We start from the raw sequence: 26,349 nt of genomic DNA, 5'->3' as shown, positions 1-26,349 counted from the left end.
TAGGTAAGAAGTCAACTTCACCCTTAGTTTGCCAAATTGCAATGGGGCTATGTTACATTGGGGTATAGTGGAGCTAGTGGAAGTAAATTAGCCCCACTCATAGTTGCTCGCATGAAGAGGTAGTGGGGGGAGCAAGGTCTCAATAAACCCTCCAAGTGTTGTCAACACAAATGAAAAAGGAAGGTTTACTAGCACATAACTAGTGTTGCTTACTAACAAATGGGAACTTTGTTAGCACAAATGTAGCATCTAATGGGATGATGCCAACAAGAAACAATCTTGTTTGATGTATACCATGACACATTCCTGAAACACTTTTGGAAACAAAGGGAACTCTTCTTTATTGCTATCTTCTTTTTATCCCTCCTAGAGCTCTAAGAGCTCTTCCATGCATAGGTGCTTGTAGTGGGGGGTGGCAGTGACCGTCAACTTACAGATCGATAGACCACACGCTAGTCTTTTGTCGTGAGGATCAAACTGTTTGATGTTGCTGTTGAATACATCGAAGGAGGAGATATAAGTTACGTTTGAAGGGAGAGAATGAATGTGATGCTAATGCTCGCTAAACACGCTCTTGGTACTTTGTCTAGTTAATAGAGCACCCACCATTTTTGAGGGTACTCTGTTCACTACAATTGGCCAAGTTTACCCTAGTCAAGCTCTTTGGTCTCATGAGTTGTTATCTTGATTGGGTTGACTTGCGTAGGTCAATGCCCAACTTTAAGAGCCTTGCCACGGAGAAGTCAATTAGCTTGTGTGTTAGAAGGCAGGATGTCAAAGAAATAAGGTCACACACGAGTATATAATGAACACTACCAAGGAGGCCAACAACATTTGGAAGGAGAGAGAAAGCACGACCATGTTGGAGGAGGTGACAGAAATGTAGAGACAAGGTGAGAGAAAGGAGGAGTAAGGCAATAATCTATATCCACATGGATTTGCTATGCTCGGTTTCGCAGTAAGTACCCTCATTTTGGACTTGGTAGTCCCCTTTTTGACAGGTTATATGTCCACAATTATGAGACACATGCAAAGGAAACCTAATCTCGGGACTTGACTTGCGCGTGTCCTGACTCTAAAGGAGCTGAGTCAAGTGGATATAGATTTGGAGCTCGGATGGTGGGCCCGTTAAGGTGCAGGCCCCAAACAAGGGACCCACATAAATACTTTAGAGATCTTTATCTGAGACGTCCAGGTAGGGAGAGAAGGAGAGAGAGGGCGCACTTTTTGGAGCATCTTACTTCCCCTCCCTCTCTTTCTTTCTTTTCATTCTTTTTCTTCCTTTCTTCCTTCTTCCTCCCCATTTCTCGCACTCGTATTGACTCCTCTTCATTTGCTCCTCAAGCCATGGCTGCTGCGGTTGCAGCAGCTGTCGACCAGCACGCCATGGACCTCCAGATCGCCTCCCTCCTCGGCCCCGACCCTGCCCCCTTCGAAACACTTATCGCGCAGCTGATGAGCGCCGGCAACGAGGCCCGCAGCCATGCCGAGCAGCTCTTCAACCTGTGCCGCTCCCGGCATCCTGACACCCTCGTCCTCAAGCTCGTCCACACGCTACGGTACTCCCAGCAGGTTGAGGCGCGCTCCATGGCTGCCGTCCTCGTCCGCAAGCAGCTGGCGATCTGGCCGCAGCTGTCCTTCCAGGCCCAGGCCTCCGTCAAGGAGCAGCTCCTTGTCTGCGTGCAGCAGGAGCAGGTCAAGGGCGTTCAGAAGAAACTCTGTGATACCGTTGCCGAGCTTGCTGCCAGCATCGCTGAGGATGCCCACTGGGGCGAGCTGCTGCCATTCCTCTTTCAATGCGTTTCGTCTGATACCAGCAGATGGAAGGAGAGTGCATTGCTGATCTTCGGCCAGCTAGCTCAGTATATGGGTCCCCAGCTCCATCCCCATTTGCCCACCTTACATGCTGTTTTCCAGCAGTCATTGTCATCTTCTCTTCCGGGCGATGTCAGGCTTGCTGCTTTGCGTGCCACTTCCAGCTTCGTACAAACACTTGAAACCCCACAGGATCGGGAATGCTTTCAGGATCTTTTACCTGGCATGATGCAGACCTTGACACAGGCATTGGAGCTGCATGAGGAGGCCACTGCACAAGAGGCATTGGAGATGCTGATTGAGGTTGCAGGTACTGAACCACGGTTCCTTCGTAAGCAGCTCGTCGAAGTGGTAAGCAGTATGTTGCAAATTGCAGATGCAGATGGACTGGAGGAGGGCACTCGCCATTTGGCTATTGAATTTCTTATAACCATTGCTGAAGCCAGGGAGAGGGCTCCTGGGATGATGCGAAAACTGCCACAATTCATAGGAAAGCTTTTTGCAACTCTACTGAAAATGCTTCTAGACATTGAAGACGATCCTGCTTGGCATGCTGCAGAGACAGAAGATGAAAATGCAGGAGAAAGTAGTAATTACGAAGTTGGACAAGAGTGCCTCGATCGACTGGCAAATTCCTTAGGTGGGAACACTGTATTGCCTGTTGCCTCGGAATTGTTGCCAACATATATCTCAGATGGAGACTGGAAGAAAAGGCATGCAGCCCTAATATCATTAGCTCAGATAGCAGAGGGTTGTTCGAAGGTGGGTCTTATTATCATTACATTGAACCTGGTTGTATTAGCGTCATGTTGACATTTGTATTTATTGGGAGTATGCAGCTGAAATTCATATCCTCTGGTCGTTTACTATACAGGTCATGATTAAAAATCTTGAGCCAATCGTTAATATGGTTTTGAATTCTTTTCAAGATCCTCACCCACGCGTTCGCTGGGCAGCTATTAATGCTATTGGTCAACTTTCTACCGATTTGGGTCCAGAATTGCAAGAGCAGTATCATCAGAAGGTTTTGCCTTCACTTGCAGGTGCCATGGATGATTATCAGAATCCAAGGGTGCAGGTGAGTGTAGTAGGGCCAAAATGAACCCCTTTTTGGCATCTTTATGATAATTAGAAAAAAGTGTCATCTTTGCAATGAAAGCTTTCTTCTATACATAGGACTAGCTTATCTGCAATCAGCTCACCGAGTATCTTAACCTGAACTTAGATTTTGCACAAGAGAGCCACAGGTCAGGTCGAATATTGAATGCTGTTGGATTTGGATTTTATTTTCTGAGTTCTCTTTCTGCATAAATGTGGAAGAACTGTTCTTAAGGTTGCTTTGCTTTGTGAAAAGAATGGCTTGTAATGATTGCTCTCAAGGTTTTTGAATGATTAAACAAGAAGGTAGTAACAGTTTTTCTTTACTTGACTAAGGACAGGCCCATGCCGCAGCTGCCATTTTGAATTTCAGTGAAAGCTGTACACCAGAAATATTGACACCGTATCTGGACGGACTTGTGAGCAAGTTGCTTGTTCTTTTGCAGGTTTGTGGCTTGTTTACTATTTGCGAAATTGCTCTGTATGTGTGTGATAATGTTCATACTTTAATGTTACCTCTTTTATCCAGAATGGCAAGCGCATGGTTCAAGAAGGAGCTCTGACTGCACTCGCTTCTGTTGCTGACACCACTCAGGTATATATATAATGAGGTGATGTAGAGTTTGTGTATGTCATGATTATGCTTATCTTTTTGACTATAATTGGTACAATCTGGATATCTTCTGACTAGCTGAATGGGTGTGACTTTCTCAGACAAATTTTCGCGTGTACTATGATCCTGTCATGTCGTACCTGAAAGCCATATTAATTAATGCCACTGATAAGACGAACAGAATGCTCCGAGCAAAGTCCATGGAGTGTATAAGTCTAGTTGGAATGGCTGTTGGAAAAGAAAAGTTTGGACAGGATGCTAAGCAGGTAGGTCTGTTCCACTTCTACACATTTTGAGCTTTTTTGAGTTGTAAAAGATGTAGACTCAAATCATGGTTTAGTCCATATACTTAGATTGCTACATGTATACGTAGGTCATGGAGGTGTTGATGAGTCTCCAGGGGGCTCCATTGGAGGATGATGACCCGACCACAAGTTATATGCTTCAGGTTGTCTTCATTATTTAAGCTGTAGAGTTATACTGATTTTGATTTTCCTATTCACCGGATTGAATATCCTTTTTGAGTCAAAGAGCTGCTAAAGTCACGAACATAATGTTTGTTTTTCCTTTTGTATCCTCTGTTTAGGCATGGGCAAGGCTTTGTAAGTGCTTGGGCCAGGATTTTCTGCCTTACATGGATATTGTCATGCCCCCACTTCTCAACTCTGCACAGCTTAAGCCTGATGTAACGATTACAGATGCTGATGACTCAGAGAATGATGGCATTGATTCTGATGATGAAAGGTGAGTAGTCTTAAGATGAATATTTTGTTAATTATTGCGTGGGAGAAACAACAATGACCTGAAATCGAGTTTTAAGTAGATTGTAAAATGCTAGACTTGTGAGGAGCATTTCTTTGATGTAATCAGTGTTGAGACAATCACGATTGGTGATAAGAAGATCGGCATACGGACAAGCGTATTAGAGGAAAAGGCTACAGCTTGCAACATGCTTTGCTGCTATGCAGTGGAGCTGAAGGAAGGCTTTTTCCGCTGGATTGATCAGGCAAGGCACTGTAAAGAAATCCTTGTTGCAGCATTCTCCTTTCTGGCATCCACTCACCCTACTGTACATCTTTTATAGGTTGCTCCTATACTTGTACCACTTTTGAAGTTTTACTTTCATGAGGAAGTGCGAAAGGCAGCTGTGTCTGGTATGTCCGTTCAGTCGGATCTGCAATTCTACTTCTCAGCCCTTTCTCAAGAAGAATGCAAAATTTTCTGTTAAAGCATCAGTGGATAAACATTTTTCTCTTAAATGAATGGCAATCTTTATGCTTATAATTTTGTATGACATGGTGAATATTTTGTTCAAAACTGGCTTTAAGGGTACGAGAACTGGCTTGAAATAAGGGTGAACACCACACTTTTGCTTCATACTTCTGATAGTATTGTTGTGTAATCTAAGTTCTTGTTTTGGCATATCAGCAATGCCAGAGTTGCTGCGTGCTGCCAAGCTTGCGGTTGAAAAGGGGGTTGCCCAAGGAAGGGATGAATCATATGTGAAACAGCTTGCAAACTACATTATTCCGGCTTTAGTTGAGGCGTTCCACAAGGTGCTTGATCATTTGCCGTTTTCTGGATCAGCTGTTGGCATTGCTGCTTTCTATCTGTGATTAGCGAATGCTTGCTGCAGGAGCCTGAGACAGAAGTTCTTGTGAGCATGTTGGAGTCGCTAAATGAGTGTATTCAGGTAATGAGTTTGTGTGAAATTAGAGCAACAAGTCTGCGTTACTATTTAGATTGAGGCTTGTTGTGGTTGAGCTTTAACCCTTGAAATCATTTGCTTTATTTGCTGCCTTAAAAGTCATTAGATGGACTTGGTTGTGTAGACGGCAGGGGTTTTGTTAGATGGAGGACATGTCAAATTGATGGTGGATGAGTTTAAGCAAGTAATTACAGCTAGCAGTGCCAGGAAAAGAGAGAGAGCAGAGAGAACTAAAGCAGAGGATTTTGATGCAGAAGAGGGGGAACTGTTGAAAGAAGAAAATGCCCAAGAAGAGGAAGTTTTCAACCAGGTATGTATATTCCTTGGACTTTGTTCTGTCTGAGCACTCTTTTCTATAGTGAGATGCTAGTGTACACTGTAAATTCCCTTGCATTCCATGAAAGAAGAAAAGAGATATTGTGGACACCCCTGCCACCTTTGCGGTTTATAAGGAAATGGTGTAAAGAGAACACAGAATTTGGTTTTTCCTTTGATGCAGTTTCACTATGCCATCTTAGAGCAACAATGCTACTCAGGTTAAATACCCTAGGTTTAGTTTTCTGCTTTTCATGCTTTAGAAGTTACAGTTGGAAATGAAAGAACAGAAAAAAGAAAGTGGAAAGAGTGCAACACAGCCCCACACCCACACACGATCGCACATCAATGTTTAAAGAGAGAGATACTAAGCATTGACAGAGCCTATATCAAAATGAGAGAGAGAGAGAGAGAGAGAGAGAGAGAGAGAGAGAGAGGTGGTTATCCTTGATGTGGCTGCTCCATGTTAGAGGTTATTTGTACAACTTCAATCATTTTTTGTGTGATGGTGCAAGTCACTCTTAGTTTTTAGGGGCTTTAACAAGTTCCATTTTCGTGCTAGTAGCAAATTGCAATGCGGTCCCTTTTTGTTTGGTCTCTTTAGTGTGCATATGGCTTTTGCATGCTAGCCAAATGACATCTTGTGCATTTGTTTGTTTATTAATTTAGTGGCCTTCATTTTTGTCTGTCTGAGAGAGAGAGAGAGAGAGAGAGAGAGAGAGAGAGAGGATTGGCTCTCTTGGCACGCCGCAGTTTCTTTAGCCCCCCTCTGGCCCATCTAGTTCCTTTGTATTTTGATCGTGATGCCTTAGAGAGTATTTGTTGAGTCTGTTGTATGTGGTTTATGCTTGATGGCCTAGAGGCTAGAGCCATCCTGCATCTTATAACATTGTACTCTTGTACTTTTTGTAATCGATACAATGACCTAGAGAGAGAGAGAGAGAGAGAGAGAGAGAGAGAGAGAGAGAGAGAGAGAGAGAGAGAGAGAGAGCGTATTAACATCTCTAAAAGGCCAATGTGGCCTATGAGACCAATCTGTCTCTTGTGGCACTCAATGATGGCTCTAATTTGTCTGTGGTGTGGATGTCTAGGCCTTTGTCCATCTGGGTGGACGTGGGTGCCTAGATCGGCTGAGTGCCATTGCTCTATCCAAAGGGACACCTATAGAAGATGAAGTCCAATGATGTGCTCCTATAGGTTGTGTGGCAATAGCAGTGGTATGTGCCATACTCGGTCATGTAGAAGTGAAAAAGTCAATGACCGCTCTCTGTCTATGTGAGCCGAGCTATGGGGGCCTCCTACTTTGTAAAATAGCTGCTCTGCGCCTTTGGAGCTCTGAGAGGAAGAAACCCAAGCATCTCTAATCCTCAAACTCCATGATTTGCCTAAGGGTCCAAAACCCTCTCGAAACAAATAGTGGTATTTGCCTTGTATATCATAATATACTGTGCATTGGCAGATGTAGTGTTTCTTTGTCTTTGGCTCTTTGTCGCATAGTGGGCATATACGTTTTTTTGTTTGTATGCCTTCCCATTTACTTGTCTCAACCCTTAGGTGGTGGGATGAGGTGTGGATTCGACCGATAATTGTGCGCAATCCATGAGGCATCTGTATATCCATGTAACCGGGTTGGGTAATACAACCATCCTTAGATACTTGAAGGAAGTGGGTTTGGTAGTGTGCCATCCTTGTGCCATGGGTGAAGGGGGGTCGGATCCAAGTCTTATTTGTATCTAATTGCAATATGCTTGCTCTGATCACATGGTTCAGCTCTAATTGGCTTAGGTCAAGTGTAGGGCAATCCAAGCTATAGTCAAAGGGGGGTAGTTTGTCAATTTGTAGCCCATGTAAACTCATCCATGTACTTTTTTGAGCATACCAACAATGTCTGTCACTATTTGTTGCTCTGATCACATGGTTCAGCTCTAATTGGCTTAGGTCAAGTGTAGGGCAATCCGAGCTATAGTCAAAGGGGGGTAGTTTGTCAATTTGTAGCCCATGTAAACTCATCCATGTACTTTTTTGAGCATACCAACAATGTCTGTCACTATTTGTTGCTAGCTGTCTAGAAGAGGCCAGGGCTAGCCGTGGGTATCTATCTTGGGGGAGCTTCCATGGGCTATGTATGAAAGTCACTACTTGGACCAAGACCTCAACCACCATGGTTGTTGCTCCCAACTCAGTTGTGATAATCTCATGTGGGGTTGAGCTCTTCACTCGTATCATACGAGAGATCATCATGACCAATGGTCTTTCCATATGCTCCCACCTGTCTTGGTATTCCTTCTCTAGTCCATCCTGGTCTCCCAAAGGCTGTCTTCTTGTGTGGAAGAGACTCAAACCACAAATAGCTGCCCTATATAGGAGTGTGGGTGTAACCAGGGTGTAAAAAAGCCATAGTTTGTTGCATGGTTCATGAAATTGTATGTGAGCACATTGCCTCTCCAATGCACCTAAGGTTGCATGTGCTTTTGCCAAATGAGCCTTTGATGTCTCTTTCCAAGAGAATTGTGGTCCCTTCAATGTGACCCCACATAAATATATTGCTTGACCATCTCCAGTGGCTCTTCGTTGAAAGTAAATTGGTGCTCAACTCTCGTCACCCAAGCAATTGAAGTGTTAAATACTATAACTTTAGTTTTCCCAAAGTTCACCTTAAGGTCTCTATCTCTGCAAAAGTTGATAATGCATCCAAGTGTCTATTTAGTCCCTCAAGTGAGTCAAATATAAGTACAGTATCGTTTGCATAAAGCAGTAATGGTATTGGCACTCTAGCTAGGTTGGCTCCGGCCCCACCAGTTCTGTCCACATATTTTGAAATTTCATCTATGTACAGCCCAAATAGTGTCGGTGAAAGTGGGCAGCCTTGTTTCACACCAATGGTGCTATTGACTATATCTGAGATGCCCTCAGGTGTTTGTACTTTGCTTGTCACGTTCTGATATAAGGCATAGATAGTCCACTATATCTCTACGGGCACATCAATGTCTTGCATTCTTCTCATGAGTCTAGCACGTGGTACTGTATCAAATGCCTTGCGAAATTCCATAAAACAATAATAGATCTTTTTCTTGAATGCCTTGCCTTCTTCGATGATTGCCCTCAATGTGAAGATATGGTCTAGAGTTGTATGTCCCCTCCTGAAGCCAACTTGGCCTTTTGATTTGAGGCCATGCATCTTGGCCCATTCACTCAATGCTTGTTCCACAATAGAGCCATATAAATTGGCCAGCATGTGTCCAATCATGATAGTTCGATAGTTATTAAGTAGTGCAGGGTCTCCACTCTCAAAGAGCGGCACAATAGTATGATTTGACCAATTGGTTGGAAATCCCTCACAGGCTGCCCTATTAAAGATGTGAGGCAGCAGTGGTGCCAAGATATCATAGGCACGTGTGAAGTGTTCTGCTACTAAACCATCACGATCTTGGACTTTCCCATTTTTCAATTTCCATATGGCATTCCTCACTTTTTTTTCTGTGAAAAATCTGCAATTTGCTGGTCTTGAGGTTGAGGGGAGTGGGACAGGCTCTTGGCCAGGAACATCATAAAGTGTGCAAGCATATTCATGCCAATCATCCGGTCTAGTAATTTGTATAGGTGGTTGGCTCTCATGCATCCTTTTCCATACTCTTGCTGTCTTGTCCCAAGAACATGGAATACGTTTCTATTTCTAGTCTGCTCAAGTATTCCCTCTTCTTTTTGTGTACCAATCATTTGAAGAGTGTCTAAGCATGCTTGTGTGTACATATGCCAAGTGCCACCTCTTGCTAAAAACGTCTCATGTCTCTTTGCACTCATCATCATACCAACCAGTTTGTGGGGGATTACCTTGTGGAGGCTTATCTGACGGTGTAGTGTGTGGGAAAGCATAGGATTTTGAAGTATGCATTATCTCGGCCAGTTGTCTTGTAAACTCATCTAGAGAGACTTGTGTGTAGCTCCCTCAATGCATCTCGCACAATAGTGCTATATATGTGTGAGGTCGCTTTCACAAAATCATAGTGTGGTAATTTTGGTATGTGTAATTGTTTCTCATGTATAAGCCCATATTGCATTGTGAAAGCTAGAATAGAATGGTCTGTTGCTAATCCAATTGGCCTGTCTGAGATTTCAAAGCTTTTTATGTCAAGTAGCAAGTTGGGTGATCCAATCAAGTAGTCCTATTGTGCTTGATCCTTTCTTGTTATTCTAACATGTGAAAGAAACCATTAGACCTTGGCCATTGTGGAAGCTATTAAGGATGGCCAAACCATGTGCACTTCCCAATGCCAGTAGGTGTGTTCCATATTTTGTTGTCTCTATCTTGGGATGATTTGATAATGCCACTTTATCTAATGCAATATCTTTGAACATCTCATAATGCAATATATATGGCTCGAGTTCTATTTGTATGTAACCTGATTCACATGTTTCTTGTCTTTGCATCTCTATGTACCACTTGGATTGTATCTTGGAGCTTTTCTCTAAATAGATTTGCCACACTCCTTGATCCCTTCGTCCCTTTAGGCCTCCTAGGTTGAGGGCTGCCCATCTATATCCATATACATCAGGTAGATGCCGATCTTTACACTTGTGTGTCTTAGTATACCTAGCAATGTCTATCCCTTTGAAAGTATCCCCAAAATAACCTATTTGTCTTAAGGGAGCCATTACAATCCCATAGATTGAACTTTAGGGTCTCATGGGACGCGCACCGTCATGTCCTTTTCTCTGTGATGATGACTCTTCCATCTTTGTAGATAGCCCCATTTACTTGCTGTCTATGCCTCTAGAACATGTGGCATGTCTTCCCTCTTGTTTGGGTTGGGGTAAGGTCTTTATCTAGGTAGATCTTTTCTCCTTTGAGAGCAATCCTCTTGGAGAGGAAGGCTCTCTTCTTTTCCAAGTCTCCAAACTTAAGGATGAGGACTTTTGTTTTTGTGTCATCTTTCCTGACTCGTCAGGCCCCAATGATGGATACATCTGTAGCCCCAATTTTGGTGGCAAGAGTTGTAGCATCTTTAGTTGGGGAGCTTTTCTCATCTAGTCCAACCACTCTTATGTGGAGTGTGCGTGTCCGTCTTTCTGCCTCTTCTTCCAAGGTGGCATTCATAACTTCCACTTTGTTGCCATGCATTCATTTGTTCTCTTTTGTCGCATCAATCCATTCTGCACTTTCTTTGACAACATTCTTAATATTCTCCATTTTCTTTTGGGTGCCTTCAATCACACTTGCCCAGGTGCACATTTCCTTTTTTAAAACATCCATTTCTTTTCGTAGCTACGGTGTGATTTGTGGTGCCTTTTGTGCGTCCAATTTCTTTTTGCATTCCTCTAGTTCTTCTTTTAGGTTAGAGATCATTGAGTCTTTCTCTGCTATGTGTGCATCCAATGTATGTTGCATTGTTTTTTTTAGTTCCTCCTTTATTTCAGCTCAAACCCGCTCTTGTATATCACTTTCCATTTCCTTTCTTATGATACATATTTCAGCACTGAGCATGGTCAACATCTTCTTATATAGTGTTTCATTGATTTTGTGGGGTGTCTTTCCATATCTACTTGACCTTGGAGAGATTCCAATCTCGGGTTTTATGCCCAGAGGTTTTGTATCTCGGGTTCTTTGGCAGTGTATGAAACATTGTTTCCATGGTTGTTTTTGCGATTCCTTCATTGTTAGTTGCTTCCATCATTATTATAGCATATGCTGTAGCGTAAACTATTTATAGTTTGACTAGAGCAGTAAACCAGTAACATTAGCTATCACTATAGCATAAATTGTTAGTGTATCATAAATTGTCAATGTGATTGCACCATAAAATGTGACTGTCACATAACTGGTCAGTGTAGCATTAAACTGTCAATCTATCCTAAACTGTTACTGTAGCGTACAATGCAAATGTGTTTGCAACATAAAATGTGATTGTAGCATAAAATGTTACACACTGGTGCTATCTCAGACCTGCATCACATGTGCATTCATCAGGAGGCCTAGATACGATTGTTGCAGGTTATGTTTGTTGGGTAGGTATTGATTGATGTCACTGTCTCCGGGTGTTAACATATGCAACAGGTCATTGCATCACGCCACATCTCACATGTCACGCCAAAAAGTGTCAAAACATCATGAGCATTTCAGAGGGAGAGTCATGTCAAGGCATCATGAGCATTCGAGTGACATTAGATAGTCATGTTAGAGCATTCCAAAGAGGGTTTGAGCAATGGCATCATAAAGTCACGTTAGGGCCGGTGATGTCAGACAATCACATTAAACAGTCACATCAAGTCATGGTGAGCGTTTCACTACACTCACTTCAGGCCATTGACGTCAGATAGTCATGTCAAATCATGGCAAGCATTCCACTAATAGTCCAGTGCCACTCATTGATAGTCATGAGAGAGAGAGAGAGAGAGAGAGAGAGAGAGAGAGAGAGAGAGAGAGAGAGAGAGAGAGAGAGAGAGAGAGAGAGAGAGAGAGAGAGAGAGAGAGAGAGAGAGAGAGAGAGAGAGAGAGAGAGAGATCCATCATGCATCTCTTTGTCGCCGGCGTCAACAAGGGGCGGAGAACCTGTTGGCTTTGGTTCGTTCACTGCTGGTGGACACTCCAGATGATGAATTTCTGCTGTCACTGGCAATGCGTGTGGCCGATCTTATTAAAGAGTTTTAGTTGAAATCTTATCAGCAGGCCAAATTGCAACATTTGATGGAGACTTTGCAAGATACTGCTTGTCAGACTCATAAGTTCTTTCGAGCTCTCCATGCCTCTCCTGCTCGAGAGAATATGACTAGACTTTAGGATGCAGAAGGTCAAATGGTCCTTGATCCGCAGACTATTGTCAATATGTGTAGGAATTATTTCATCGACCTTCTTGGTTCCACTTCTCCCCCTTCACACCAAATTACTCATGCCCGTTCAGTTTTTTATGATTTGGTCCGCAATTAGGTTCCGCAGGACATGCAAGCTACTATGGAGACAGATATTTGTGAGGCGGAGGTTATGGATGTTCTGTTACACTTGCCCAAGGATAAAAGTCCTGGTTGGGATGGTCTCACCAATGAGTTCTTTGAGGTTTTTGCCACCCAACTGGCGAAACCATTGACGACTCTGTTTTAGCAGGTGTGGGAAACGGGGATCATGCCTTCCTCCTGGAAAGGACTTATTAAGCTGCTTCCAAAAGTTCCTTCGTCGTCGATGTTGAAACATTGGCGCCCAATTTCTTTGATGGGTTCTATGTATAAAATCTTTTTAAAAGTAATGGCGAATCGGCCCTATAAGCATCTTCCTGCCATTGTGCATCCTCTCCAATATGGATTCATTAAGGGCCGAAACATTCCGCGCGCGCGCGCGCGCACACACACACACACACACACACACACACACACAGAGTTCAGTTGCAGATGCCACCCTTGCCAGTCGCAACGTCTTCATATCCTTTCGAACAACCAGGAGGCTTTTTCAGAATCCCTTGTGGATACCGTGATTTATGGGAACAACTTTTGTCAGTGCTCCAGAGTAGGCAACCCTTTCTTGCCCTTGCTTTGGATTGTCGTTGGCAGGACTAGGACCTTGCGGGTCGGTTGAATTTGGGAAAGGCCTTAGCTAACCAGGTCTATCATCTTCTGATTAAAGATCATCAATGGCGGGTTACTAAAGCTAATACTGTATGGGGATTGCGGAAATCTCAGTCATGGTGGAAGACAACTGTGATGGAGGGCTTGTTGAACAAGACACCTTTCAAATGCAAGGTCTTTCTTTGGAGGGTGATGATTGGTGGCCTTCCGCTTGCTTCAGCCCTTTCCAAGCGTCGAATCTCTAATGGCCACTGCTTCTTTTGCACCACTATTGTTGAATCGGCCTGTCATCGATTTATTTTGTGTCCTCTCGCTAAGAATATCTGGTCGCTCTTGTCAGCGGTTTGGTGCGCAGTGGTTGGCTTCTCGCTAAGCCCTTTGGATTGGGTTTTTGTACGACCAAAATACCCCGCACCAGCACAACCGCATATGAAGATCACGTTTCATTTTCTTAGATACTGGGGATGCTGGCACAATTGGACCATTCGGAATGCCTTTCTTTTTGATTTAGCCTCTAATGTCCTGGCACATATTGTGAGGCTTAAAGGTCTCTTGCATTGGCAGATAGATCTCATTCGGCACTCGGGCTTACTCCCTCGGGAGGACTTACTTCCCTGGCATATGGCAATTTCCTCCGCGGCTTTGTCATGACTTTTGTAACTCTTTTGTAGTTTAGTACTGGAGCCTTTACACATGATGGCTTAGTGTCATCATGTATCTTGTAATCAAGTAAACTTGTACTTTTTTTCGTAATTAATACAATTACCTTTTACGAGAGAGAGAGAGAGAGAGAGAGAGAGAGAGAGAGAGAGAGAGAGAGGGGGAGGGTGGCCTTCCCCTTGCAGCGGCTCTCCATTGTAGGGGTCTTTCCAGTGAAAATTGTTTTTTTTGTATCATTGCAATCGAATCTCCCTATCATAGATTCATTTCTTGTCGTTTTTCTTGGAAGATTTGGGCCCTCCTTTTTACAATTGGCATGTTGGGGCCACTAAGCCCTTCCCACGATTTGAAGAAGAGGATCCCTTCCACACCTTGGACTTCGCCTTGGCCGGAGGATCGGAATCGGAATCTGAGGGAGATGATGACTCGTCGGAGGAGTCCTCATCCTGCTTCATCTTCTGCTCCTTCTTCTTCTTAGAAGCCACTAACTTGTTGCAGTCCTTCCTTAAATGGCCTTTCTTGCCATAGTGGTAACACCGGGCGTTCGTAAACATGTACATATATCCACAATGAATTTTGTGACCCTGTATGTATAATATCAACATACACAAGCAATGATAGTCAAGCGTAGGGAGAAGAGTTGGGTTTGACAGGCTGAGCTCCTCAGGTCCTCCTCTCACCACACATTTAGAAGTTGTGTGACCATTCTCGCCTCGAGGAGGAGGGCATGCAACCTGCATTACCGCCATACGAAGCTCTGACCAACATCTCTGATGGTGATGCCTATATATTGCTGGGGCTGCTCCTCTTACGTACTTCAGCCATCATTTGTGGATTCTTCTGAGGAGAGAGGAGTCGGTGCCAGGGTGCCCACACAGCTAGTGATTCACTGTTGTATGTTGTTGTCTCATGTTCGATATGGATTCTGTTTCCTAGGCATACATTTGAGTTCTCATCTGTATTTGTGTTTATTTTTTCTTGTCTTGTGTTTCAACAGTTTATTTCAAGGTGTTGTTTATGCTTCCATTGTTGCACCACTTCTGACATGGTATCAGATTTCAGGAGTTATGTTTCTGCTGTGTTTTATTACTGATTTCAGGACTGATTTACCCCTCTACTGCCCTGGCAACTGCTATCAACCTGATGCGACCAGATTTTGGCTTCCATGCTTTGCATCTTGATCAGCATATGCATCGCCTGCCTGTCCAACACCTCCTGCTGCCTGTGTTTTCCTCATTAGGTTGCTGCCGACAGTTCCCTACACCTATTTAGGCAGTGTGCAGCTTGCGTTTTACTGTTTATAGCACTATTTTGGGCCGGGCAACTGGCAGAATAGGCCATTTTTGCTGTTTCTAGCAGATTTGAACTGATTTTTTGACTTTATGCAGCATATTTTGGCTTATTTTGATCTGCTTTTGGGTTATGCTGCATGTGAACTCTTGCTTTTTGCAGTCTGTGCTTGTGGTTTGGCTGTGTTCCCTCTCCCAATCTCTTCTTTTCTCTACTTTTTCTAAATCCTCTCCAGATGGCTTCTCCATGCACATCTATTGATGACAAGCTCCATGGACGTGATTATTACACATGGAGTGCGGTTATGAAGGCTTGGTTTATACAGAAGTGGTTATGGTACGTGCCACGTGGTTGCTGGAGCTATGGCACGTCCCCAACAACCTTCTTCTGTTCCATCTGATTTTGATGAAGACAACCATGAGGAGGTTGTGCTTACATGGGATTCGGATGATGCTCGTGCTTATTCGGCGGTATATTTCCAAAGAAGTCATGCTCGTAGTCACCACTTGTACGAGAGCTTCAAATGTATGGTCGAAGTTGCAGTTGATGTACGAGGCTTCTTCCACCATGAGGGCCGTTACTCTCTATGCCCAGCTTCAGCAACTGAAGTTTGAATCCAAAGATACAATTCAATCCTTTCTACTTCATGTTACCCAACTCCAGGACCAGCTTCGCACTATGCAGTCTGCCCTATCAGAGGCACATCTTGTTGGTACGGTACTCTACAAGCTTCCTTGGGAGTTTGATGGAGTGGCGAATGCTTTACAGGTGCAGACATCTTCGACTCCCGTCAGTTTTCTTTACATGTCCTCCATGCTACTTGAGCATGAGGCTACTTTGTGACTATAGGGGAGGCTTCCGTTACATTATGGAGGTTCAGGTGAGGCTCTTGCAGCTTCAAAGAGGGGTTCAAAGATGAAGAAGTCGAAGGCCTAGAGTTATCACTGTGGTAAGAAAGGTCATTTAAGGAAGGACTCAGAGAGTTAGCGGCTTCTAGGAAGAACAAGGTGCAGAAGACGAAGCGGGATGTGGACTCCTCCGACGAGTCATCATCCGCCTCAGATTCTGATTCCGATCCTCCCGCCAAGGCGAAGTCCAAGGCGTGGAAGGGATCCTCTTCTTCGGATGATGGGCTGGTTACTTGACTGAGAGTGGGAGGCTTTCGTTTGGAGTCCACATGAGGGGACACTTTGGCGGTTCTAGCCGAAGGCGGGGATTCCATGGTCACATGTTTAGAGACATGTTTGGCAGATTGATCTTGTATGTTCTGCGTGACATAGGTGACATAACACAGAGAGCTGCTATGATTCTTCTCTATTTTCAGGTGGTGCTATTATGATTGACATTGATGTCAGATACTCTCCGAGGCATCTTGGTGGTGGGCTGGCCACTCATTGCTTGGATATCCATGGTTCTTCTAGTGGTTCTATGTTGTATAGTTTATGATACCCCACCATTATACTATTGTATTGTATCAGATCACCCCTGATCTAAGAGAGGGTGTTAGCAGATTAGTCAGCTCAGGTGTGAATCTGTGCTGCAGAGGCTACAACATTTTATGTACTATTTATTTGGCATTTTTTGGTGCCCTTTTTAGGGCTAGGGAGCATTTAATGCTGGCCGACTACATTTATTGCTCCCCTCATTTTATGCCTATATATTACTGGGGCTCCTTCTCCTCTTACGTACTTCAGCCATCATTTGTGGATTCTTTTGAGGAGAGAGAGCCGGTGCTAGGGTGCCCACACAGCTAGTGATTCTCTGTTGTATGTTGCTGTCTCGTGTTCTATATGGATTCTGTTTCCCGGGCATACATGTGAGTTCTCATCTGTATTTGGATGCTGACATCAGCAAAAAACGCAGGCAAAATAGGGTGCATGGTAGGAGTAGCAGTTGCTTGATCAGCAAGAGGGAAAACAGTCCTGAAACCAGCAAGAAAACACAGCAGAAATACAAATCCTGAAATTTGATACCATGTCAGAAGTGGTGCAGCAGTGGAAGCATAAATATGTGCTGAAATAAACTGCTGAACACAAGACAAAAGAAAAGAAAAAAATAACACAATATAGATGAGAACTTAGATGTATGCTCGGGAAATGGAATCCATATACCAAGACATGAGATAGTACAGATACAATGTGAGTCACCGGCTGTGTAGGCACTAGCACTTGCTCCCTCTCTCCAAGAACTGTCCAGTGATGAATGAATGTGGAGGAGGGAGGCTGACAATAAATAGGCCAAAATAAATGCCTAAAATATGACAAGTTGACCAGCATTAAATACTGGCCGACTGGTTGCAAATAATGCCAATCCACAATAAACAATGGCAAATAAAATGCCTAAAATGTCTCTGTGCCCAGCTTGCTGAACCACAAGTCCAGACTCAACCATGAGTTGACTAATCTGCTAACAGTTAGGAGCTAGGGCAGTTGGGGAAGCTGCCCAACGTGAAGAAGAGTGACCAGCAGGCAGGAAACAGACTGCAAGCAGCAAAACACAGGCTGAATCTGGTTGTGGAGCAATGTAGAAACAGTTGCCATCAGTTGGGTGCATGTGGCAGAAGCAAGTGATGGAGTTGGCAGCCACATGATTGTGTAGGTTTCATGGGTGCAGCCGAATTCCACAAACTGGGGATTCCAAGTGATTGAGCACACCATCTATTCATAGATGAGGAACCGACCACAATGTGGGAGTTTGCTTACGGGATACATAAATTCTTTTTAGCGTTAAAGTTTGAGTTTTGGGGCTGTTAAATGAGCTAATTAAGATTTAATGTGTAATGTACCTTTTTAAGCTTAATAGTTAGCTGCTTTTGAGCATCTCCTTATGTCACGGAATATTCCCAATCATTTCTAGTACTCATACTCTGTGACTACTTATAGGGGTCCAAAGCACTCCCAAAAGAGCCAATGGTACCTCAATTCTCTAGGGCTATATTCTCATACCTTATGTTTATCCTTAATGTGACCAATGGCACATTTGAGGTTCTTCTTGCCAAGTGGCTGCACTAGGCTAAATGACAATCATGGCTGTAGTTTATCCTTAGCGTGACCAATGGCACATTTGAGGTTCATCTTCCTGCCAAGTGGCTGCACTAGGCTAATTGTCAATCATGGCTGTAGTTGCAAGATGGTAGAGCATCGATCCTGATCCAATGTAAGCTCTGCCACATGTGCATTTCGGCATCCCAGGCGTGAGTCAACCTCCACAGCCAACTGTTTGGAGGATGTAAGTGCCAGATGTGGACATTTTGGTGTGCTAGGTTGGAAGGAAGGTTGCCGCTTAGAAGATAGCTTTTGTATCTAGGAGTGCTCTACCTAGCTTTGCTCTGATCATCTTGTGAGGATTGGATGGCTGCTTTGAATCATCTGGGGTATTATTGGCAGTGGTCTCTCCAAAGTGGCCTATTAGACTGAAGACGTTAGATGCTGTACAACTTCTAAAATTATGAAAATCACACTTTATAAAAAGTACAGTTTTCTTACTGGCAAAGGTGAGCAGTCTACCTGAAAGGACTCTCTCGAAGAAGAATGTAGTTTTGGAGACATTTGCAACTCGCAAGAAAGTTGGAAACTGAATCCAATGAAAATGACGAGTACACCATATTGATGAGCCCAGGCATGTGCCTTTGCATCTAATGGATGGTCGATCCATTTAGGTTGGGTACAATCAGTAAAACAAAATGGAAAAGAGATCCGGAGCGCGACATAGGGAAGGGTGAATGGTGCAGCCTATCTAGAATATAGGAAGAGACGACTGATCTGCAACCAACATCCCCTATAATGAACCAGATCAGATCTCACTCATCTGACTAGAATGCCATGTGGCAGGCCAGACCTGCCATGTTAACAGTTGGACTGTGCCTGCTGCTTGCATATGTACTACTGGTTAGGCTCTTCTGCTCATTGATGGGCCTACTTGTCTGTCATGCTCCTGGCATGGAGGTGGGTCCTTACTGTTCACAGTCTCTCCCTTGAAAATTGCTGCTTACAAAACAGGAATACCTCTTTGTAAAGGAAGAGATTGCATTTTTTTCAGCTTTAGCAGTGCCTAGCCACAGTCCCTGAATGTCAGGGCATTTTGTGGATCCTCATCAAAAGTTCTAGTTTTATTTCTACAGATTGGCATAGTCTGTACAACGCTCTTGGAAGCTGTAGCAATACGACACACTGCAGCCTTTGTCTGGACAGGCTTTGATTGATGATATTAAAGAGTAATGATATGCCAGAATAAGCAGTTGTTCTTTCCTGCAGATAACCTGAAGGCTGAGAAGCTGAGCTCTGACTAGCCCATATGAATAGATATAAATTTTCTGGATATTTCACGTAGTTTAGCCAAATTATGCAAGATATCAAAACTGAATGTTCACATATCGCTCTGCTTTTGCAGATTGGAGAATGTGTTGGAACACTTATCAAGACTTTTAAAGACCCTTTTCTGCCTTGTTTTGAGGGGCTTATACCATTCATCACTCCTATGCTGGTGACTCCCTGTTGCACTGCACCTTTTTAATGCAGCTACTTGAGAAATTAGTCAATTTGATCTAAATTATTATTTTTGATTTTTTTGATGCAGGGTAAGGACCACTCATCAGAAGAGAGGCGTATAGCAATTTGCCTTTTTGATGATGTTGCAGAGCAGTGTTGTGGGTTGGCAACCAAGTACGTGACATAAAAGGAGTTATGAAGTTAGTTTTACAATATAATATGCTCTAAATTGTGGCTGAAACTGCTGTAATCACATGAATGTCTTGCAGATATTACGATACTTTTCTTCCTTTCCTTCTTGAGGCTTGCACTGATGTCGACCCTGATGTGCGGCAGGTAAGCAAGGTTTTTGCTGAGTCATCAATATGATGTTCTGATGTTTAGACTTATGGAATCTGTCTTTGTGTGTCGGTGTCTTAGGCGGCTGTCTATGGAATTGGAGTTTGTGCAGAGTTTGGTGGTTTGAAATTCCAACCTGTTATTGGAGGTACAGTTGTTGTCATTGCCTCCATGAAAGTATCATCTGGATCCATTTTTACAACTGATATGCCTTATGTCATTCCTTTGTGCTTGTTTGGACAGAGGCTCTGGCAAAACTAAAAGAAGTCATTAGTCAACCTCTGGCATTCTCAGCAGATAATGTCATGGCCACTGACAATGCGGTTTCTGCGCTAGGAAAGATTTGCGAGTTTCAAAGAGAGAGTATTGATTCTGCCCAGGTAACGTGGCCCGGTGGATGTCCCAGCTAATTATACTAAGCTGATTAACTTTGAAGACTTTTACTGGATTGGGAGGAATTTATCATATTTCTTTTGAGTGTTACATGTTTATATGTATTATATGGAGTGCTAATCAGAAGGAAAGATATGAGAAGACATTGTCTGCATCTCGATAAACTTTTTGTGTACCTTATTTCCCTTTCACAAAGATTTGTACTTATTACATGTTTTGCAAAGTGTACAATGCTCTTATGGACTTCTTTCCGGGTGTTCTTTTCTTGGCACTGTATTTCAACTTATATCTTCCCGCAGAAACTGAAGGAAAGCTGTTCGCCAGTTATTGTGAAGTGCATGTCTATGTGGCTGATTGCGCCCGTTCATTTGTGTTGATGGGATTTTATGCTCAGTCTTCCTTTATGACCAGACAAGGCTTGCATGTTTAGAAGCTTCTGTTTGTGGAAAGCAGCACTATGAAGTTTTGTGCTTGTTACATCTTTTCCAAAGTGTTCAGTGCATCTTTTTGAGTTCTGCTTTTCTTGGCTCAACAACTGTCTATAACATACATTTCTCTGCAAGAATTAAAAAGCTGTTTGCTAGTTTATTTGTGATGTCTTGTATGTGGGTTGAGTGCAAGAGACAGTAGAAAATGCATTCAATTGACATGAACTCGAATGGCTGCCTTGTTACTACTGCTAACTCGCTTGTCTTATATCTAAGCTTTCCATGGCATTCTACATGAAGTTTTCCTTTTATTAAAATATTTCCCCAATGCATTCGGTTACCAGGAAGAACTTCAAGGTCAAAGAGTTGCACCTTACTTGACATTGTCAGTAGATTTGTTTGTGCATATAGAGTTTCCTTGGCTCAGATATGTAGTCATGCGCTATTGTAATCAAAGTATCAAATCTTGAGTTTTAATGGGCTTTTCTCTCTATGTCTGGACCATTCTAGAGAAGACTTTCTTTGGTTCTAACCTACAATATATTGGTAAATGGCAGGTGGTACCTGCTTGGCTTAGTTGTTTACCAATCCGGGGTGATCTTGTTGAAGCAAAAATTGTTCACAAACAATTATGCTCTATGGTGGAGAGGTCAGTCAGCATTTAAACTCTAGTTTTCAGGTTACAGTGATAATACAGTTGACTCTTTGAAGGTGTAATCTCTCAAGTTTTCTTTTCCCCCTCTAGGTCGGATCCACAGCTGCTTGGACCAAATAATCAAAATCTGCCAAAAATTATCACTGTTTTTGCAGAGGTATCTCCCTCTTTCTCAGACCAAGGCTTACATTGTGCGACTTACAGGTCCTATGGTTTATAAGGGCACATGCATTTGTTTGGGTCAAGCATTGCTGCTCTGTGTCATCATTCCCCATTTTTTGTCTGCTGTTGCTAATAATAAAAAGAACAGATTGGTTTTAGCTTGTCAACTCTGAGAATAGTTCTGAATTTGAAGTAGTTGATGATAGGATGTGGTTCCTACTTTCAGTTGTCTAAACTGTTGTTTCTATTAACAAGGAGATGTTTCTCTGCTCTATCAACAAGGGGATGTTTGTTGGTCTGTTGACGTGAAGTATCTCTACACAGTTGTTTCTATCAACAAAGAGATGTTTCTCTGCTCTATCAACAAGGGGATGTTTGTTGGCCTGTTGACATGACTGACTAGAGTATCTGCACATCTGCACATGATTATTCTTTGGCAGCTGGTGCTACACTTTTACTAGAAAAACTGTGTTCCATTGTCTGGGGTATATGTTGACAGATTGTACTGATATGATTGGGGCTCGTTTCCAAGAGAGAGCAGATTTCTTGCATAGAAAAATCATGTTAAACTTTCTGTTACAAAAGCCATGAAAAGCATAAGAAAACAAAGAAAAGCCATGTGCAAGAAAGAGAACTAAAGGCTATTTGGTATGAAACTGGCTCTCCTGGTCAATTTGGGCCATCTACAATTCCTTACAGAATTACTAACTGGGGTATTTGATCCAAGTTAAATTGTTCCTTTTTCCAACTGCGTGACACTCCTACTAGTGCTGATATCTGTACTCTGATACATACATTTTTCAGTTGCATCTCTACTAAGTTGTGGTGTTGGATTGGTCAAATCTATTAGCTAAGCCAATATTCTTATGTTTACTTGGAATTGGAAACAATTCTTTGGCATCTGTAGGAGATACATCTGATCTTGTGCGTAAGCAATTTGGATGAATATTTTCGTTCTTTGTTTTCTTCCACTTTAGAGAATGAGTCCTGGGATGATGGAGGCCTTAATGAGCTATTGATTCTAGAGTTAAGCCTTTTACTGATACAAGCCCATGTCACACTGCGCACACATTTTCATAATAGGTGAAGTTCTGTGGGTACACTTTTGTCGTTGTGTGGCCCACTCAGGGAGTTCTCTAGAGACTGCCTCTGTTTTGGGTAATGAACAGACTGGAGATGGTTGCAGTTTTTGTCACCCTGGAGCCGCCTTCACTGAAGCAGCAGGCAATTCATGTTTGTGTTTGTGGTCATACAGATATGACAGTTGTTTGCAGAAATGGCTATGACCTTGTCAGGACTTGGCAGTGACGAGTCAAGTGGCTGTCTGGGGTTGGAGAAGTGTTGTCCATACTGATGCAATCAATGTTGCATATGGTTTGCCATTCTTACCTAGCAATTTCAGCAGTCTGTCCTCTTGTTGTAAGAGAGCGAGCCCAAGGCTGAGTTCTTCAATCCCTTTAGTTGCTGCTAAAGTGCACCTTATTGCTGAAGCAAACAAATGTCACTTAGCTTCTGGTTGGAATACTCCATTTAGAAGAAAAAGCTATAAAGTTCTACACAGTCCTGTGCAGGAACTGTAGTCTGACAGCATATGCGAAGTAACAAGCTCAATGACCATAGAGACAAAATTTCAATGAAGAATGCAAAGAACATAATCCACAGAAAATAATCCACTCATACAACATCTTGAAGAGTAGGAACAATGGTAGTGTCCTATCCACGCCAAGGATAGTGACTATCATGTTCTAAGTCTCTACAAAGAGATGCCAAAGTACTATCCTAGAAGTTTTGAGCCTAGGATTCATAGTGAAGAAGAGCAACAATGATAGCCTGCTATCCATGATAAGGATAACTAATCTCATGTCCAAGGTTTCTACAAAGAGATGCCAAAGTGCAAGTGTAGGACTGTGGAGCCTAATGGTAATATACTTGGGCAAAACCCAAACGAGTGCCCCATGCAGACCAAAAGTGGTCCAATTTGTACAAACAAATGTGATAAAATTCTAACACTCTCTTTCAGCTCATAGGTGATCACCAAAGAGGAAGGATACAAGATGCACCATGGACAAACCAGTAGTGTGCACCATGGACAAACCTTGGTAAGCTACAACCACCATGAATCCAAGTATTGTTGGAGTGATGTACAATCAATCTGCAAATATAGGAAGGAGTTGACCAAGTTGTCACACACAAGTTTTATGAGCTATCAACAAGCTGCATAACATAGGTGGATTTTCTCTCATGAGCATCAAGATTCAACATGCTTGACGATTCCCTGATGTAAAGCAAGCATGAGAAGCACAAAGAACTAATGATAGGAGACAACACATCATCCAAGGATCTCGATTTTGAGTCCTCTTTGCAATAAAGGCCCATGTAAATATTCATATCTAGATAGTGAAAGTTGAAACCTGACTGCCACGGAGTCCCAATTCCCCATCAGAAACATTATGAAGGAGCACCATGAAATGACCCTTCTCATTTCTAATAGAGCATCAACATACTCTCTGTATATCTCGAACATCTGCCTCACTTTGGCTGGAGGCAGGTGGAGATGTATTCCAATCAATCTTTATTCAAATCACTGCTAGAAGATGTCATGTATCCCTCCCAAGGCTATGTAACTGGCGCTAGGGAACCCATGAACGACGCGAAGTAGGAGAATTACCATGTTCACCTCTCTCGTGCCTCTCTTTAAATGAGAGCATAAGAAGATGAATGTAGTACCATGCCTTAAGACAAAGTGATTCACCTTAGCCATCAACTGGCTAAGAGACCTGTCGTTGCCCAGGAGAAATGTGTGACTGTGATTGCCACTGCCTCAACAGCTAAGAGCGTGGAAGGAGAAGTCAATGATGCCTGTAGATGTCCTCCATGGCCCATGTAGCATGGGAACCTCTAACAGGAAGCTAGAATAACTTAAAACAACCTCCCCCTCAAGCCCAAGCAACCCAAATGATCTCCTGCACATCATTGGTAAGCACCAAAAGCAGTCGACCAAAGCTCCATGAGTGAGGTAAGATGCTAAATGAAGAAACCATGTCAAGGAAGACATAGGAACAAATAACAGTGTCAATGAGAGCAATATATATGGTAGATGCCTTGGTCAAGACAACTGTTGTTTCCAACCATGTATGTCAAGGTACATGGGTATGTGCAAGCTTTAAGCCCTCCTCTCATTGCAAACACATGGTAAAATATGAAAAAGCCAAGTGGAATTAAAAGCTTGGTCAAGTGCGGGCATGATTGACAACCAAAGCACATGAACATGCAGACGGTCAGCAAGCACACAGCAGGCTCTGACTCTAGTGTGGTGAAGATCCACCTGCGGCCAGAAAATGCAGATGGTTGTGCCAGTACCATGGAGGCTGATCAGGAGCACCGTGCATACCAGCAACAATATGTTGAGGTCAATGCGAGTATTTCCCCATGCAGCCACTCTGCCAGCCTACCTGTCCTCATAATACCTGCAAGCCTGTACCTAGCCTTACATGCAGATAGGTTGACCAAGAGTGGAGATACTAGCATGCAAAGGCAAGGGCTGCAGCACAGAAGTATGTCCAGCCCAGCAAAATTACAAAAAATGCACCTCAAGATGCTTGAAAGTCTAATTTATAGCCAGGATTGGGACTCAAACACAACCTAGACGTTTGAAACAATGTCAGAGTGACAGGATGCAGATTTGAAGGAACCGGATCAATGACAACACAAACATGAAAACATAAAGGTAAGGAACACTATATTCACTGAACAAAATTGACCAGTATGGAACATGGCAAGATATAATAGCCATCACAATAGCGAAGAGGAGCAACATTGGTAGCCTACTATCCATGACAAGGACCAACTCTCATGTCCAAGGTCTTCACAATGAAGTACTGAAGCACGAGTGGAAAAGTTTGGAGACTAAGACTGGTTAATGCAGATAAAACCCTAACGTGTACCCCATGCTGATGACGAAAAGCATTCCAAACTAGTTACTAGCGTCAACACGAGGTACCAAAATAATCTGTTACGATATGCAACAGTTCGATCTGTTTTACCACCAAAGCATTGGTAACAGCCGGTACAGCTTTAATTGAAATGAGACCTCTGTGGGAAATGAAAGATAAATGCGCAAGGTAATCATGTGGAAGAAATATCAACATTAAGGAACGTGTGGGTGCAGGGTAACCACCCCTGGTATTCCATGTGCTGTTTATATGGTTGTTGAATGCATAGGGAAGCTGTACTATTGAGAAACAAGTATAAACCTGTTGTTGATACTTACTTTCTTTGACAGGTCTTGAGTGCTGGAAATGATCTTGCCTCAGAACAAACAGTTGCTCGTATGGTGAACCTCCTCAGGCAGATGCAGCAAACTTTACCACCTCCAGCCTTGGCTTCAACTTGGTCTTCTCTTCAACCGCAGCAACAAGCTGCTTTGCAATCCATTTTGTCTCCACAAGCCTCTTGTTGACTGGAGTTTCGAGTAGAGTTTTGTAAAGCTATCAACATGGTTGTAGCATATCAGGTCTGCCGGTGTTAGCCCGGCATTTCACCTATACGTTTGTATCAATCAGTGAGCAATGTCTTGAGGGGACAAGCCTTGTGGTCTGATTTTTCCATTAGATCTGCTGTGGAGTGGTCACAGCAAAGCATTTTTGTATACTTCTGCCACACAAGGCAGATTTGTATAGTTTGGTACTGGATATTCCCATTCAACCACTTTGCAGAGTGGTTGATTACCTTGTATATCACGAATTATACATCCTATTCTTATGAGATTTATAACTTGTACAAGGAGTTCTAAATCTGGAGCAAGGTTTCTTCATTTCCTTTAGAAGGTACTACTC

At 43.0% G+C, this 26,349-nt stretch overlaps 1 protein-coding gene across 1 annotated transcript; it reads left to right on the top strand.

The window, feature by feature from the left end:
• Nucleotides 1–1,236: 1,236 nt before the first annotated feature.
• On the top strand, nt 1,237–26,296 carry LOC148025612 (uncharacterized). The gene is made up of 20 exons (XM_087692822.1): nt 1,237–2,577; nt 2,690–2,893; nt 3,255–3,359; nt 3,443–3,508; nt 3,628–3,792; nt 3,900–3,974; nt 4,113–4,270; nt 4,397–4,532; nt 4,611–4,680; nt 4,955–5,082; nt 5,163–5,219; nt 5,359–5,544; nt 19,440–19,532; nt 19,626–19,711; nt 19,807–19,873; nt 19,958–20,024; nt 20,120–20,256; nt 21,255–21,346; nt 21,443–21,509; nt 25,797–26,296. Exons 1-20 carry the CDS (start codon nt 1,348–1,350, stop codon nt 25,971–25,973), a joined length of 3,366 nt encoding a protein of 1,121 aa, XP_087548948.1. The 5' UTR covers nt 1,237–1,347; the 3' UTR covers nt 25,974–26,296.
• Nucleotides 26,297–26,349: the final 53 nt, after the last annotated feature.

This window comes from Lygodium microphyllum, chromosome 14 (genome assembly GCF_053477565.2).
Source record: "Lygodium microphyllum isolate KBCC chromosome 14, Lygodium_microphyllum_v1.1.10, whole genome shotgun sequence".
NCBI lineage: Eukaryota > Viridiplantae > Streptophyta > Polypodiopsida > Schizaeales > Lygodiaceae > Lygodium > Lygodium microphyllum.
Note: the sequence above shows the minus strand (reverse complement) of the source record. Positions and strands in the feature narration are given on the sequence as shown.